The following is a 15,510-nucleotide window of genomic DNA, read 5'->3' as shown; positions in this document are numbered from 1 at the left end:
TTAACATGAAATAGTCACAAAGAGTAGTGAGATCAGAAAGTTAACTTTCTCAATAATATAAGGACCAAAGAGCTTAGAAATGAGATACTGTGTAGAAAAATAAGAGCTCTCCAGTTCGTACCCCTACAGAAATAAAATCAGAGCTGCTCTGCTAAAGCCCTAACAGTGATGATGGTGGCATTAATAACCATTATCAGCCTCGCACGACTATCAATTTATTGAGCCCGTAACTATGTGCCAGACACTGCTCTACCTTACTTAGAAAATGGAGACTATCAATAACCCATTTTACAGATATGGAAACCAAGACACAGAGAAGTGAAGCGATTTCCTCAAGGACACAGATTTAGTAAGTGGCGAAGTCAGGATCAGGACCCATGCATTCTGGTTGCAGAGCGTGCTTGTCCCTCACGCCCTCTATTCGCTGTCCCCCTAGCTGAGAACGAGAACTCCAATGAGACTTTCAGACTGGAAGTTAGCTGAATATGCCCGTGACTGAAAGCTCTGAGAAGATGTGATATAATGCACAACATTCTCCACAACACCCTTACTTCATGAGCGACGGTCTCCAAAGGTTCTTTCTTCCGATATCCCCTCCCAACACAGATGACAAAGTAAATGTGAGACTCTTACTCCTGCGGAGTAAGATAAATGGATTGTAAAATCCTCTTAGTATCTGACTAGCTATACAAGGCGGAAAACCACAACTCAGTGTTAGAGGAACATCGACCCAAAAGAATGATTTGGCTGAGAACAGCTGATCTAGAGTCCTCCTTTCTGAAGGCAGTTAGATAGCAGGACAGTTGTGAGGACCGCCTCCTAGTTTGTTGCCATGAAGTCATCTGGATGTTTATCTTTCTATTCTTTACAGTGAAGGTAAGGAGAGGAGACAGATCGATCGCATCGAGAAGTAGTAACAAATCCTTAAGATACAAGTTAAAAACACATCCTGCTCCATCCCTCAAGACATTAGTATTCACTCGTGTAAAAGACAGTCCACTGACCCTGAGTCTCACAGTTATTGGAAGGTAGAGGTTGTGTACAGGTAAACAGTGCCCAGGGGGACGAATGTGTTAATGAACTTGATGGGAGAAGTGCTTTCACAATGCAGACGTACATCCAATCATCCCATTGGACACTCTGAATATCTTACAATGTTGCCAATTATACCTCAATAAAGCTAAAAAAAAAAAAAAAAAACCAAAGCAAAAACATTGACTGGTAGGAACATAGCTTGCTGCCAAGATGTAGTTAACAAACCGTGTCCCCTAGAACCCTAGGGTGGAATGGGGATGTCCCTTGGTGACAAGGTCCTTCAGTCCTTTCATCTAGACACCTATTTTGTATTTTTGGGATTCTGACTAAGTTTCCATCTGAAAGAAAGAGCTCTGCCACTTTAAAAAAAAAAGCTTAAAATCACCACTTTACCAAATTTTCCAACTATTTGGGGATACTGTTTGGCTTGTTCATTAAATCTAAAAATATTAGCAATAAAAATCTTTTCATCCAACTTTTACAACAATAAATAATTACATAAAAATGATTTGGGTGTCAATCCCTGCCAAAAAATATGTTAGATACTTGCTGTGTATAAAAACAATGCAGCATTACTTACATACACACACATACCACTGCTTACCCACAGCATGCTAACAATCGTTCCACTGGGTACTGAAGAGAATCAACTACTAGAAATCAATTCCTACCAATATTTTCCATTAAAATAAAAATCCAACTTCCCCATTTCTATTTCCATTCCTGGCCATACAGATGCAATATAAATTGAGCAGTTATGAAGGTTGCCTCCTTAAGCAATGACCTGATTCTGCCTTTTGGGTAGCCCCGCAACATATAAAGTGGTTGTCTTGCATGGAAAAGGCCAAATCTTACGACATTCGCTCACCAAAATAATCTGAAGGAAGATCTCGTACTGCCGCATGTTATACAGTGCTTCTTTTAACATATAGGGCTGGAGCTCTATACTCAGGAGTGGGTTGTTGGCTGCTTTCTCGAGGATGGCCGTGTAGCGGTATGCCTGGTCCTGGGCAGTCTGAAGTTGGGCATCGATGTGCTGCGTGGTGGCTGGGATTGCTTCGTGCAGAATGGCTGGCACTGGTTTTAAAAGGATATCGAGAACCATGAAAGAATCTACAAAAAGAATTCTAGAAAGTGATCATAACTTGAGCATTACACTGAGTTCGTTTTTTTCTCAACCAAATCAATAACAAGACATGTATTTCATGCACTTCTTCCCACACCATGAAGGAAAGAATTGGGTGGGTGGGGGGGGAACCTGTACGAACAAAAGATATTGTCAGAATGATAACCAAAAGGTAGCAGATCAGGTTTTGCCACCAAAATATATAAGAATCTAAAGAACAGATAGGCTTCGGTATCATGTGCTACTGACCATAGGCCTCTAGAAAAGGCATATTTTGTGAAAAGAAAAAAAAAAAAGAAACTGATCAGGATACTGAAAAATAACAGAATAGTCTAGCAAGACAGGAAACTTTGTAATGAATGGGAATTTGACTATATAAAAACTGACCCTATTGTACTAGATAGGTGATCTAGTAAGAGACACGAACACCTTATCAGTGGGCCTACGTAAGGAAGTCCCTTCTGATCCCCTGATCAAATATTTCATGAGCGCTTTCAAACTCATAGATGATGACTGTATTAAGTATAGAACAGCACATAAATGCTCCTGGATTTGCAGATTTGCAAATATCTCCTCTTGGACCTTTCCATTCCATTAGCTGCATTAACCACTCTTCTCTTCTCAGGGTGATTTTTATTTTTAGATCACTGAGTTTTACTCCCTTTTGGTTATCTGACTTGGAATAAAGAACATAGAGCCCAACAAACTAGAGAGGCTGGCCTTCAGGAAGACCCCTCGTTCCTTCCACTGATTCACTCTCCCACACTAGCTTCATTGTACTAAATTCCTACAAGTCTTGCCCCTGGAAATTAAAAATTACTATCTGTTATGAACACTAACTGTACTAAGGTAGAGTCGAAACTACACACCTTAGGGGCACCTGGGTGGCTCAGTCAGTTAAGCATCCAACTCTCGACCTCAGCTCTGGTCATGAGCTCAAGGTCATGAGGTTGAACCCCACATCGGGCTCTGTGCCAAGTGTGGAGCCTGCTTAGCATTCTCTCCCTCTCCCTCTCCCTCTGCCCCTCCCCCAGCTCACATGCACTCTCTCTCCCTCTCTAAAAGAAAATTACATTTAAAGACCCTGCGTACCTTAAATCTAAGAATGCCAGCGAAATACTGTGCATTATTTTCCTCACCGTGCCCATTAGATTTTAAATATACCCACTGAATATACCTAGATATACCTACAGTCATCAATGCCTTCTCCTCCCTTTCCACAGTCTCGGTTAAATAAACGAATCCCCGTAAGGATCCTGGTGAGTTCTTTCAGTTGGCGTTCTTTGTCCTTCTTAGAGAGCGTGAGAAATGTCCCAAGTTCAGCCTGAGGAAAAACACTCTGTAGAGCGGCTAAAACAAACCACAAAAAGGACAACAAAATAGTAGAATAAAGATATCAGAACTTAAATCACAGGTTTCTTTCAGCAGAAAGTTTAGAGGCCTGTCTTTATAGAGCTACTTACATGATTCTTCAAATTTCTGATACCTGGCTACAGAATACATAGCAACATTTATCACATATCAGAGCTGAGCTACTGAAAATAATGCCATTGTCTTGCGTCTCTTTTCAATAATTAAGCACCCGTCAGTAATGTTTTGACAATGGACATTAAAATCAGCTTTCCAATAGGATTCTGAGTAGAAAAATCGCTGCTTTAAAATAATTGTGGAGGAAAGCCATTAAAAGCCTAGAAACCTTGCCTATTTCTTACCTTAAATTATCAAAGTGGGCAAATACTTCCTGAGGATAAAACAGTGTCCTTTTCCATCGTCCGTTTTAGCTGACAGAAGCAACTCCTTTCATCAGTATGAAATCTCCCTTTCCAGCGCTCCCCATCCCCCAGCCAGCCTGGTACTCTTAAGCACACCGCCGCTGTTTCTCTAGGAGTGATGGGCCCCTGGATAGGTACAGTGCTAAGAAAATTAACAACACACACTTCGCAGGGGCCGTGCTTGGGTTTCAGAGTTGATACACAGTGTAAAAGGAGTCTGGCTAAGTTTTAGCCTCTTATTTGTGCTGATTTTTTTTTTTTCAGATAAAAAGGGAACCTCAGTCTTCAATACTTTTAATTTAACATCTTTTATAAGATACAATGTTCACATCTTTTCACATGTGGAATGGAAATTATATAGGTGTTTTACCTGTCGCCTCTCTGACAATCTTGATATCGGTAGGAGACCCCAGCCCGGAGCGCAGTAGCACATAGCTGACAATCTTTCGGTAGAGGCTTTCCAATTCTTCTCTAGCACATGCTCTGTTATCTGTAATTTCTCTCATAACGGAGCCTAACCTAGACTCCAAGACTCGGTGATGTTCTTCAAGAAATTCCTCTAAAATGGGCAAAGGACAATGTTCCATATATTTGATTTAGAATCCTCACGTAAGAGAGCAGGGCCAGAGGAAAAAAATGGCTTGGGTATGGCAATTCTATTGCAGAAAAACAAGTATTTTCTTAAGATGTAGTAACCAAAATACAAAACACACAGTGGCCAGCAAGTACCCTCAAGGCAAAAATCTAGTAGGAAAGATTTATTGCAGTGCTTTAAATGGCATACTTTGTCAAAATACGGAACACTTTCATCAGACAACCCAAACAGTAATATCCAAAAGGGCTAAAACCTCCTAGTTAAGTTGATAGTGTAGAAGGCAATTTATAATATATATGTTATAAACACAAACAGTAAAAATACACATACTATCATATATTTACACATAACGTTCCACACAAGCACATACAGTAGAAATACACACGTATGTAGCGTAAATTTTCCTGTTCAATTATGTGTATTTTTATTTTAGTTCTAGATAAATTTCCTTTGAATAGCATTACCGATAACATGATGTTGCATCAAGAACTGTTTCCCTCTCCCCTCTTCCTGTGATATGATGAGGTCTAGGCTTCATTGTGGCAGGAGCCACGATTCACCAGCACTACAGTTCTTGCAACTAACTCAGTAAGACACCCCATTTTACTATTCCAAGGGCAATAATTCATGTATCACCCATGCGCCGTTCACACCTACCTATACTCTTACCACAAAAGCAACTGAGAATTTTATGCAAATTTTAAAAATCTAAATTACAATTTCATCAATTCCATAATTACTTAGCACTTTAACATCTCAATAGTATTAAGCAAAAAAGCAAGATATATAATGACTATATGTAGCATAACTGAAAGTTCAATAGAGGGAAAAAAAGACAACAAAAATCACCAAATGGTTAGTAATGATTGTGTTACAGTGGGACAAAGGCAGTCTAGTCTAGAGAGGAATTTATTTTCCTTTTCCTCTGGTTGCCAATGTGTCTTTGATGCATGGGTTAAACTATTTACATAAGGAAATATGTTCTAAATTTAAATTTCCCATCATCCATTTCATTTTAGTGTAGTTATCTAATTAGGTAAGCATTATAAGATAACAATATAAAGCAAAAACAAAAAAAATCAGCAAATTAGAAACTTTTAAATTAATGGGCTGGTTGTTTTAATCTCTAATTATTGTGTATTATTAGTGATACAACCGTTAAAACACAATAGACTTGGAAGCATAACTGTCACAGGCATAATAATTAGAATTTACTTTTAACACTCACAAAGGCCATTGGTGTTTTTCTTATTTAGCATTTCCACCTTTACTATATTCTTCGAAGTTGGAACAAATTTCAAAAGATAGATTTAAAAAATTGTTCCTTATCAACCAAATAAAGCCTTTATTACCCGAAATACAATAGGAATCTGTCAAAAAGTGTTTCAAAATAGTTAGATATATGTTACCTCGACTTGTGTAATTCATATCAAAGTAGACTTGCATCTTAATGGTGTCCAGGGATGGATTTTTGCTATCCAACAGCCGAGACACACAAAGCTAGAAAAGAATACCCATGAGTGTTTCTAGTTATATTTTTTGAACTACTCAGAAGTACTTTTTAAAGTTATTTTCAAAAAATTAAGAGAAACATCAAAACAATGGTTTCTGACGTTTATCCACCAATAACCCCTTTTGTTTTATTTTGCTCTTTGAGGACTTCAAGCTTCATAGCTGACCCAACTGACAACATTAAGTATACGTTATTTCCCTGAGATCACTAGCATCACCACCAGGTGCTAAGGGCCTCGCTGAAGGCAAGAAACTTGACCCCTTGGCTAGTCTATGCAGTCTGAATGTGGGTAAGTGCTCCATGAAGCTACGCTCCCGCCTAGAGCTCACCCAGGGCCCCTTGTTATGGTCAGTCGGAGCCTTGAACAACACTTCTTCTTTGCTGATTTTGGGGGTAACTTGCATTTTATGAAAAGCTGTTCCTCTGCTCACATTTCTGTCTTCTATTTCAAACTGCTGTCCTCTGCTCTGTTTTCTCGCATTTTTCCTACCACATCGATGGCTCATTCCACTTCTCTGCTTTGCCCCCTTAGATCAGATGAACAACAACCCGAATTTTTCTTTTCTCTCCTCTCCTCCCCTCTCTTTCCCATCTCACCCCTTAGGCTTTATATCTACACGTGGCAGGCACATCAGCACCGACCACCTCCACGCACCTCCTTGAGCACCAACCCTGCCTTTCCGGGAGGGGGGACGAAATGCCAGAGTGAGGCCTGGACGCTGTGCCTTTATGGAGCCTGTGCACCTGGCTCCGTCCAGGTGGAAAAGTCCAGGTGGAAAAGCTAACAAAAGTTAGCTCATCCACATGATTATTTTTTTTAAAGATTTTATTTATGTATTTGAGAGAGCGAGCGAGAGACAGCACAAGCTGGGGGGAGGGGCAGAGGCAAAGGGAGAAGTGGACTCTCCACTGAGCAGGGAGCCTGACTCAGGCCCATCCCAGGACCCTGAGATCATGACCTGAGCTGAAGGCAGACATTAACCAACTGAGCCACCCTGGCGCCCCTCGTCCACATGATTTTTAATTGAGAAAAAAGAAAACAGTCTGTGTCCTTTGAAGCAGGATATACATTGATAGTTTATGTACCTGCCATATTAAAAGTATATTGAGTTTAATTCTTTCCAACTTAGTTGAGTTAGAGGAAAAAAGAAAAACTCTTCTCGAGCCCTGAAAAAGAGAAAATTTTATTTTCTTCCTCTCCTTGGTTCTCCTTCAGAGCTTTCCAATAAAATTTCTGACTGTCCGTCACAGTCATTTGCAAAGTCATATTGCTAAGAACAGGCTTCCCACCACATTTAACATCAGCACAGACAGACCCAGCTCTAGGCTGCCTGGAAAATCAAGGCATCTCCACTGCAGGAGCAGCCTAACAACGGATTCCCCAGTCCAGGCTTCCGAGGCGCTTCCTGACCCCTCTGGCATCTGCATATAGACCTGTGCTCCACTCTGTGAATTGCTGGACGTGAGAGAAGATGGGGATGAGGAACATCTTCTCTGCCATTTGTTTGAGCCCAGAGAATTCCCATACACAAGCTTGGGAAAGCTCGCTTCAAGTCCTTTGTGTGAAGGAAGGAATTAAAATTAAAATCATTAAGCAGGGGAGAAAAAAAATACTGTTGAATTTTTAGGAAATACATCTAAGAATATTTAGAAAATAAATATGTAAGCACCTATATCCAGTGAATGAAGCTTAAAACATATAAAAAAAATGGGACACCTGAGTGGCTCAGTTAAGTGTCTGACTTTGGCTCAGGTCACGATCTCAGGGTTTTGGGATTGAGTCCCATGTTGGTCACTTGGCCCACTTGGCCCTCTGCCCTTCCCCCCTGCTCATGCTCTCTCTCAAATAAATAAATAAAATCTTCCAAAAAAAAAAAAAAGTGAAAAAAACTAACAATGTCTAAAATTGCTGACTTCTTTGGTTCTTAAAACTGGTTTTCCAGTATATATCCTTGATTTCTAACTATGAATTATTTGCTATGGCTTTAATTTTTCCTTTAGAATTGGAAAACACAAATTACATTGAATCAATAATTATCTGAATCTTAATTTAGTGCTATGCAATTTTATAGTATATGACAAGTCAATTAATGTTCTCAATGTAACATCAGATTAATAACAAGATGTCTTTAAACTACTGTGGCAGACGTTGCCACCTGCCAGTACCCATACCCATCCTTCCTTCCTAACAGCCCCAATCTGGACTGGGGGAAAGATTTGTGCAGCTGAAAAAAGAAAAAGAAATCAATGTCCCAGGCCTGTTTGCAGTATCATTCTGGTCAATAAATGTAAGCAGATGAGAAAAATTCTGAGAAAGCTATTACTTTCTGATTAGAAAGTGACAGACCCAACTGGCACACACATTTTGCCCTTTGTTCTTTCCCCTCATTCCTACGGAGAGGTGGAGTAGCTATCGTTTAACCATGACATGAAAGCCTTATGCATGAAGGTGACTCCAGGAAGCCAAGAAAAACAACCTATGTATCTCTAGACTTTATGAGAAACAATAAATCTCACATTTGCCTGCACCACAATGGCTCATACAAATATTGTATTCAGAATTGCCAATAAATAATTAAAATTTGAGAATTGTTGTATAATCACCTTAACAAGTTTCTGTACATCACTTTTCATGAGGGTTCTATCCATGTTAAAGCCATTACTTGGGTCCAAGACAACAGCTTTCACCTGAGAGTAGGAAAAAACCTAATAAATAATTTTATTTCACATAATTATGAAACTAGTTTGTTTCCATTTTTTAAACTGCCTTCTGATTACTCGGGGGTCAATTATTCAGCTGATTTTATTACCCAATTCATCAGCACCTTCACTAGAAGTTGAAGAAAGGAAGCAATAACCATCAAATCTGAATATGGTGTTTGAAAAATTATACGGAGAAATAAATTGAAAGCAGTGACTAGATTTTAAATTGGGAAACTGTTTGAATATTTTATCATATTTTTATTATGTATTTGTTAAACCAAAAGCAAGAATAGAGACACCAAGCCAATGAGTAATTTTTACAACATGAACAAAAATACATGTTACAACTCTGACACAGAGCAATATTATTGATGCTTCTAAAACAAACCGAGATCTTTTAAATCAGTCTCTATAAATCTAGAATGACATGCTTCGTAGAGAAAATATTTTTCACTAATTTGTCCAATAGTCTCAATATGTTTCAACCAAATAACATTTAGGAAAGCTTCACAAAATTTTAAGAGGGAAATGAGCACCACTTAGAGCTATTTTTTAATAAAGCAGTAATTCAAAAATATTCATTCTTACCATAAAAGCAGCGAGAGTTTCAGAAACAATCTCTCCGTGGCCTGCACATTCTTGTCCTATTTCTCGAATGATATTCTTTATAACACTTTCTGCTTGAGTGGGAGGCATTCTGCCTAAATAAAACAATGAGTTTTTTTTAAATTGTATTTATATATGATTTTTTTCCTCTTTAGATTTCTCATTATAGTTGTAAAGAGTCATACTATTATTTACGAACTTATTAGTGTTTACTAGCATCTATAAACATTTAAACTGTTCTGTATTTATAAAAATGAAGGATCTGTTGATGACAGAAAGAGCAACCAGGCCTTCAAACTGGAATTGAAATACTTCCTATTTTGTGAAAATGACATAAGTAGAGCCATTTTTAAAATAGAGCTGGAGGGGTGCCTGGGTGGCTCAGTCGTTAAGTGTCTGCCTTCGGCTCAGGGTGTGATCCCGAAGTCCTGGGATCGAGCCCCGCATCAGGCTTCTCCGCTGGGAGCCTGCTTCTTCCTCTCCCACTCCCCCTGCTTGTGTTCCCTCTCTCTCTGGCTGTCTCTCTCTGTCAAATAAATAAATAAATAAATAAATAAATAAATAAATAAATAAAAATAGAGCTGGAGCAGGCATTTCATGGGATACCTAACATGTCTTCTTTTCTAAATCTTTGAACTAAGCCAAACTGCCAACATTCCAAGAAGTCCGCAAGAACGAGATAGCCCCGTTTGAAAAGCATGATGATAAATGTGAACTTTTGACGAGCTATTGCTTCACCTGACCAATGACTGAAGTACAAATCTAGCCGTGCTTGATAGCGCCAATGAGCTCTTCTTAAAAACAACTTACCTCAACTTTTTCTTCCATTAAAAAAACCTAAGTCCACCTCCTTTAATTGGCACACTATTTGGGTTTCAACCCAAATCCGTACATCCCCAATTGCAATCCTTTTATCGAAAATAAAGTGGTTTCTTGCTTTTAGGCTGACAAGTTAAATGACAGTGGTCACCAAAAGTATATTTATATCATGAAGTTTTTTTTTAAAATGTAATGACTAAACAGTATTGGGGAGGTAGATTTAATGAGAAACTCCAGCCCTCTCTGTGCAGGTGGCAGAGTACAGTTTTTAGGAGGAAATGCTAATTCCACCACATTCACTAAGTGATCTTTCAAAATTATATGGGACTTTGGAAACAATTCTTGCTCGGATCGTCTAAATTCTCTTACCTGCGCATCCAAGTTGGGAGTTTGAACTTTTGACTGAAAACATAAAAGCAAATAATAATAATAATAATAATAATAATAATTAAAATAGAGCATATTATGTGAAATATGAAATTTTTGAAAGATGAACTCCTGGTTATTAATTCCATTCACTACAAATCAGTGAAGGGTGTTACGTTTTAATGATACTGAGTTTCCCGATCTAAGCATCAGTCACTGAGCACAGAAGTCTTTGCGTGCAGAAAATAACAAAGGCAATCCGTGTAGATAAAGCGAAGTCTCAGCATTATTAGCGTTCAGATAAGACAGCACTTGGCATTTTGTCCAGTAGAACCAGACTGCCCGGGAATCCGCTGTGACCTGATCATTTTCTAGCCGAGACTCTGGGCATTTTGTTTCCGTGTCTGTAAGCCGGTTTCCTCTGAAAAATTTGCTATGACTACCCTTTCCCCAGAGTTGTCCCACGACCTAAATGAGTTCTATATACCTAAGTGGTTAAAATAGTGCGAGGCACCAAGTAAGCGCTAAAAACAGCAGTTTGCAGTAAATCGTCAAAGTGTGAGCTGCGCGTGTGCGCGGCCGTGTGTGCGCGTTCGCGAGCGCTGCCGGGCACCGCGCAGGGGGTCACTACTGACTCCCCTCGGTGCCCTTCCTTCCCCGCCCCACTTCTCCGCCTTTCCGGACTTCTGGCCTTTGTGGGTGCGGGCGGCGCCGGGCAGAGACCCGAAGGCTCAGACTCCCGCTCAGAGCGAGCTGGAGGTCCGAGCGGCGGACCTGGGCGCCTCCGACCGGAAACCACCGCTGTCTCCGCCCAGTTTGGGCGCCAGGAAAGGGATTCTCACCGACCATGAAGTCTCAACCGAGGCTGCACGGGATCTCCGGCCACAGGGGCTCTACAATCTCCCCACGCTCCCTCTTCTAGCGGTACCGAAGGGCGCAGAGCCTCGAGGGGGCTCACCTTGGCTTGGAGAGCTAGAGCCCAGTCTATCCGATTCTTCCCCTCCGCCCCCGCTTTGCCCTGCGTCAGGCAAGCTGCGGGTACTCCGCGAGGGCCCAGTAACCATGGAGATAGAACGCTGGGGCCGGCGTGGGTGGGGCCGGAATGGGCGGGGCCAACGTGGGGAGGCGTGGCTGGGTCCAAACCCCAGAGATTTTCCCCGAAAGGATGGGCAAGAATTTTTAAAAACAGAAACAAAATATGGAAGGTCCCAAACCGCAGGTAGAGACAGGCAGTTCGTTACACGTTAGTGGTTAAGGGTGTCAAACACAAGATTTCTTAATGATATTTACTTGTGAGAAAACAAAGAGAAATCTCACTAAAAGCAGACTTGGGAGGCTAGAAGGGGGAGCCCCTACCACTCTACCATTAAATTATAGGAAGAATTGTCAATTACAGACCCCAACAGAAGAATCCTCAAAAGGAAGGAATAATCAATTACAGGCCTAAACAGGGAAAGACAAACATTGTAGCCTATAAGAAATTGACTACCCCTGCAACTCAGCCAATGAGAAACCCTTATCCCCCTAAACGCTCGCTTTTCTCCAACGGACTTTTATTGAAAACAACCCCTCCCAACTTCCTCTTTCTTCTCAATAAAATAATGTTCCTTTCCTTTGATGGATTTGCCTATGGTTTTGGGTAACTCTCTTGTCTCAAACTGCAGTAGTCTGTTATTCCTGAAAAAAACTATTTTGCTGGTAAACTAACTGGCAGCTTTATTTTTAAGGTTAACACTTGCTAGCATGGGAACCTATATGACCTTTAAAAGGGAGCCAGGGGGAGGCACAAGCCAGTTTGGAAAGGATGGGAAAATCAAGAGGTTGTATTGTTGTATGGAGTTGATATAAAAGTATCTAGTTTTAAAAAAACAAAAGCAAGGGGCGCCTGGGAGGTTCAGTGGGCTAAGTGTCTGCCTTCCGCCGCGGTCGTGATCCTGGGGACCTGGGATCAATCTCATTGGAATCGCTGCTCCTCCCGCGTGCTTCTCCCTCTCCCTGTGCCTGCCGCTCCCCTTGCTTGTGCTCTCCTGAGGGCGCGCTCTCTCAAATAAATAAATAAAACCTTTAAAAAAAAAAAGAAATATATATATATATATATATATATATATATATATATATATATATATATATATATAGCAAAAAGGATCACAGTTTAATTTCATGTCCTAGTCAAAGGAAGTCTGTAACAGGATGGTATGAGATGTCAGAAGAGAAAACCGCACATTCAGGAAGTACATGATAAGGACCACACCCTGACTGGAGTTGGGGTAACAAGGTTTTGTTCCTTTACAGTAAGGTTCGTTAGGTCTGCCTACTGACCTGAAGTACAAAACAGGATTAAACCTATACCAGAAACCACTATCAACAAAGTTCTATTTTTAAACAGTCTACTGCCAGTAATTTTTCTCAAACAGCAGAGGAATAGAGTTGACCCTTGAACATTCTGGAGGTTAGGTGCTCTGACACCAGCCTGCCTGCTCCCCCCACCCCCACACGACCCCTCCCCCCCCCGTGGAAAAATGGTATATAACTTTGACTCCCCAAAAACTTAATTACTAGTAGCCTACTGTTGACCAGAAACTTACCGATAACATAAACAATTAACACATATCTTGTATGCTGTATATATTATATACTGTATTTTTACAATGAAGTAAGCTGGAGAAAAAAATATTAAGAAAATCATAAGGAAAATACATTTACAGTGTTGTACTCTATTTATCCAAAAATCCACATATAAGTGGACCTGCACAGTTCAAACACATGTTGTTCAAGGGTCAACTGTACAGAATATACTTTGCTTAAAGACACTCTCAGATTACTAGGAAATGAATAAACACAAAAATGCACAAGTCATAGTATAAAATGATTTTGCTTATTTTTCCCCTTCTAGAAAATTTTCCAAGAATATGGACGAAGCTTGTGCAAAATTAGATGCGTAGAGTAGTAAGATACATAATAACAAAACACTGGAAATCTAAACACCTGATATTTAAGGAATGTTGATAAAGGGAAATATTAGGCAGATGTTAAAAATAATGTGAACAAAAACCTTAAGTGTTTGTCTTATGTTTTTAAGAGCCAAATGCAAAATGTGTATACAACATGACCTCAGTTATATTCATATATGTGCATATATAATATATATATAAAGTGTATAAATCATTTACCAGTATCATTAGCAGTATTTGGATCTGAGTAAGAGTAAGTTATTATTCATTTTATTTTATTTATTATTTGAGTATGGCTAAGTTATTATTTTTATTCCTTTATACTTTTCTAGTATTTCTAGATTTTCTATGATGAGTATATATTGTATATAAAATAAAATGAAGAAAAAAAATAATGGTGAGAGGGGCTAACTATTTGTTATAGACTGAGCCCAATTTGGAAACTGTAAATATACAAGGTAAAACAACCAAAAGGAAAGTGAAACAGCAAAATTTTAACAATGGTGATATCTAGGCAATGAAATCGTGGCTGTTTTCTTTTTTATACTTTAAGATATCAACGAAAGTGTCTTTCATGAGCATGTATTACTTATAAATTAGAATATTAAATATTTTTAAGATGCTAACAATAAGGTCATCATGTTAAGTATAATTTTAGATGAAGAGGCAAATCCCGGCACAAATATTCCCTGAATGTGTCTGATGCTGCTAATTGCCCATTTAGTATCAATTTTCTTTTCTTTCTTACTAAACCTGATTGTGTGATTGTGTTGTGAATGACAGTGTTCTGTGCCAAAAAAGAAAAAGGTATCTCGCCCCCTCTTTCAGCTAGGGGTGGTGGCATGTGAGATGGTCCTGGCCAGTGAAATATAAGTGAATCACTGGATAGGATGTCAGAGAAAGCCCTTACATTTATGTCTATCTCCTTCCCTTTTCTCTGTGCTTGAAATGAGAATGTACTGTGAACATGAAGATGAGGACCACACCTTAAGGAGGGCGGAACAAAACTCCACAAAGGAGCCTGGGTCCCTGGTGATATTATAGAGCATCCATATCAGTCCTCTTGTCTAGCTACCCCTGGACTTTCCATTACATCAGAGAAAATAAACCTCTACCTCATTAAGCCATTGTTATGTAGGTTTTCTGCTACATTCAGCTAAATTCAAACCCTAACTGCTACCTACAATAGGTGTGCCTTTGGAAATATTATTTCACTTTTTGTGCTACACTGAATTAGTGGTTCTAATTCCTTGCTCCCCCTGGCATGCACACCCTTACTACGGACTTGTATCCTTCCTCCCTCTTTGACTTTGAGCTTAGCTATAGGACTTGCTTTGCCCAATGGGATCTGTGGAAGTGACAAGTGTGCCAAGTTCAGAGCCAAGCACTTAAGAGACCCCCCATTTCTTCTTTCCCTCTTGAACCTGTGTCACTACCATTACAAGAACATACCCTGGCTAGCTCTTTGGTCCCAGGACAAGAATGAGAGGCAACTGGAGCAAAATTGCCTAAACCAATCTTTCAGTAAGATATACTGTTATCCACTTGGGCCTGACCCAGATCAGCCCAACTCCAGACAACCTGTAGATGTGTGATAATAGATAAGTATTGTCTTCAACCACTAAGATTTTTGGGAGTTTATCGTACATTATTATAGTGGTAACAGTTCATCTGTAAACCTTTCAACAGTCCAAATCCTCACTTATAAAACATAGATAATAATAGCATCTACCTCACAGAGTTGAGCATAAAAGGAGGTACTACTTAGAAAGCATTTAGCATATGTCTATATAAATAAAAGGATCATTAAGTTTTAGGTGTTATTATTATTATTATTATCTTTATCACTGTTATTGAAAAAATCAAGTATGAAAATATATTTCATATTCCCATGATTTATTGGACTTCTAGTCCTTATAGAACTAATTTTTCCTAGTTTTAACATAACAGCAACTTAAAAAGAAACATGCGAGACCTAGAGTACCTCCAGAGAATCTTGTCAAAAAAAAAAAAAAAAGGGACTT

At 39.5% G+C, this 15,510-nt stretch overlaps 1 protein-coding gene across 3 annotated transcripts in view; it reads right to left on the bottom strand.

The window, feature by feature from the left end:
- CFAP206 (cilia and flagella associated protein 206) overlaps positions 1-11,624 on the bottom strand; it is a 30,922-nt gene extending 19,298 nt beyond the window's left edge. The window contains exons 1-8 of one of the 3 annotated variants that reach the window (XM_045771968.2): positions 11,494-11,606; positions 10,539-10,571; positions 9,333-9,445; positions 8,646-8,729; positions 5,938-6,028; positions 4,304-4,492; positions 3,353-3,511; positions 1,904-2,112 (exon numbers count right to left, since the gene is read on the bottom strand). In XM_045771968.2, coding sequence (XP_045627924.2) covers positions 1,904-2,112; positions 3,353-3,511; positions 4,304-4,492; positions 5,938-6,028; positions 8,646-8,729; positions 9,333-9,445; positions 10,539-10,571; positions 11,494-11,599 — 984 coding nt within the window. In that variant the 5' untranslated portion in view covers positions 11,600-11,606. Of the gene's footprint in view, positions 1-1,903; positions 2,113-3,352; positions 3,512-4,303; positions 4,493-5,937; positions 6,029-8,645; positions 8,730-9,332; positions 9,446-10,538; positions 10,572-11,377 lie in introns of all 3 variants that reach the window. The other 2 variants (XM_045771966.2, XM_045771967.2) reach the window with 2 other exon arrangements.
- Between the last annotated feature and the right edge of the window lie 3,886 nt (positions 11,625-15,510).

This window comes from Ursus americanus, chromosome 11 (assembly GCF_024610735.1).
Source record: "Ursus americanus isolate L20-20 chromosome 11, mUrsAme1.1.p, whole genome shotgun sequence".
Classification (NCBI taxonomy): Eukaryota; Metazoa; Chordata; class Mammalia; order Carnivora; family Ursidae; genus Ursus; species Ursus americanus.
Note: the sequence above shows the minus strand (reverse complement) of the source record. Positions and strands in the feature narration are given on the sequence as shown.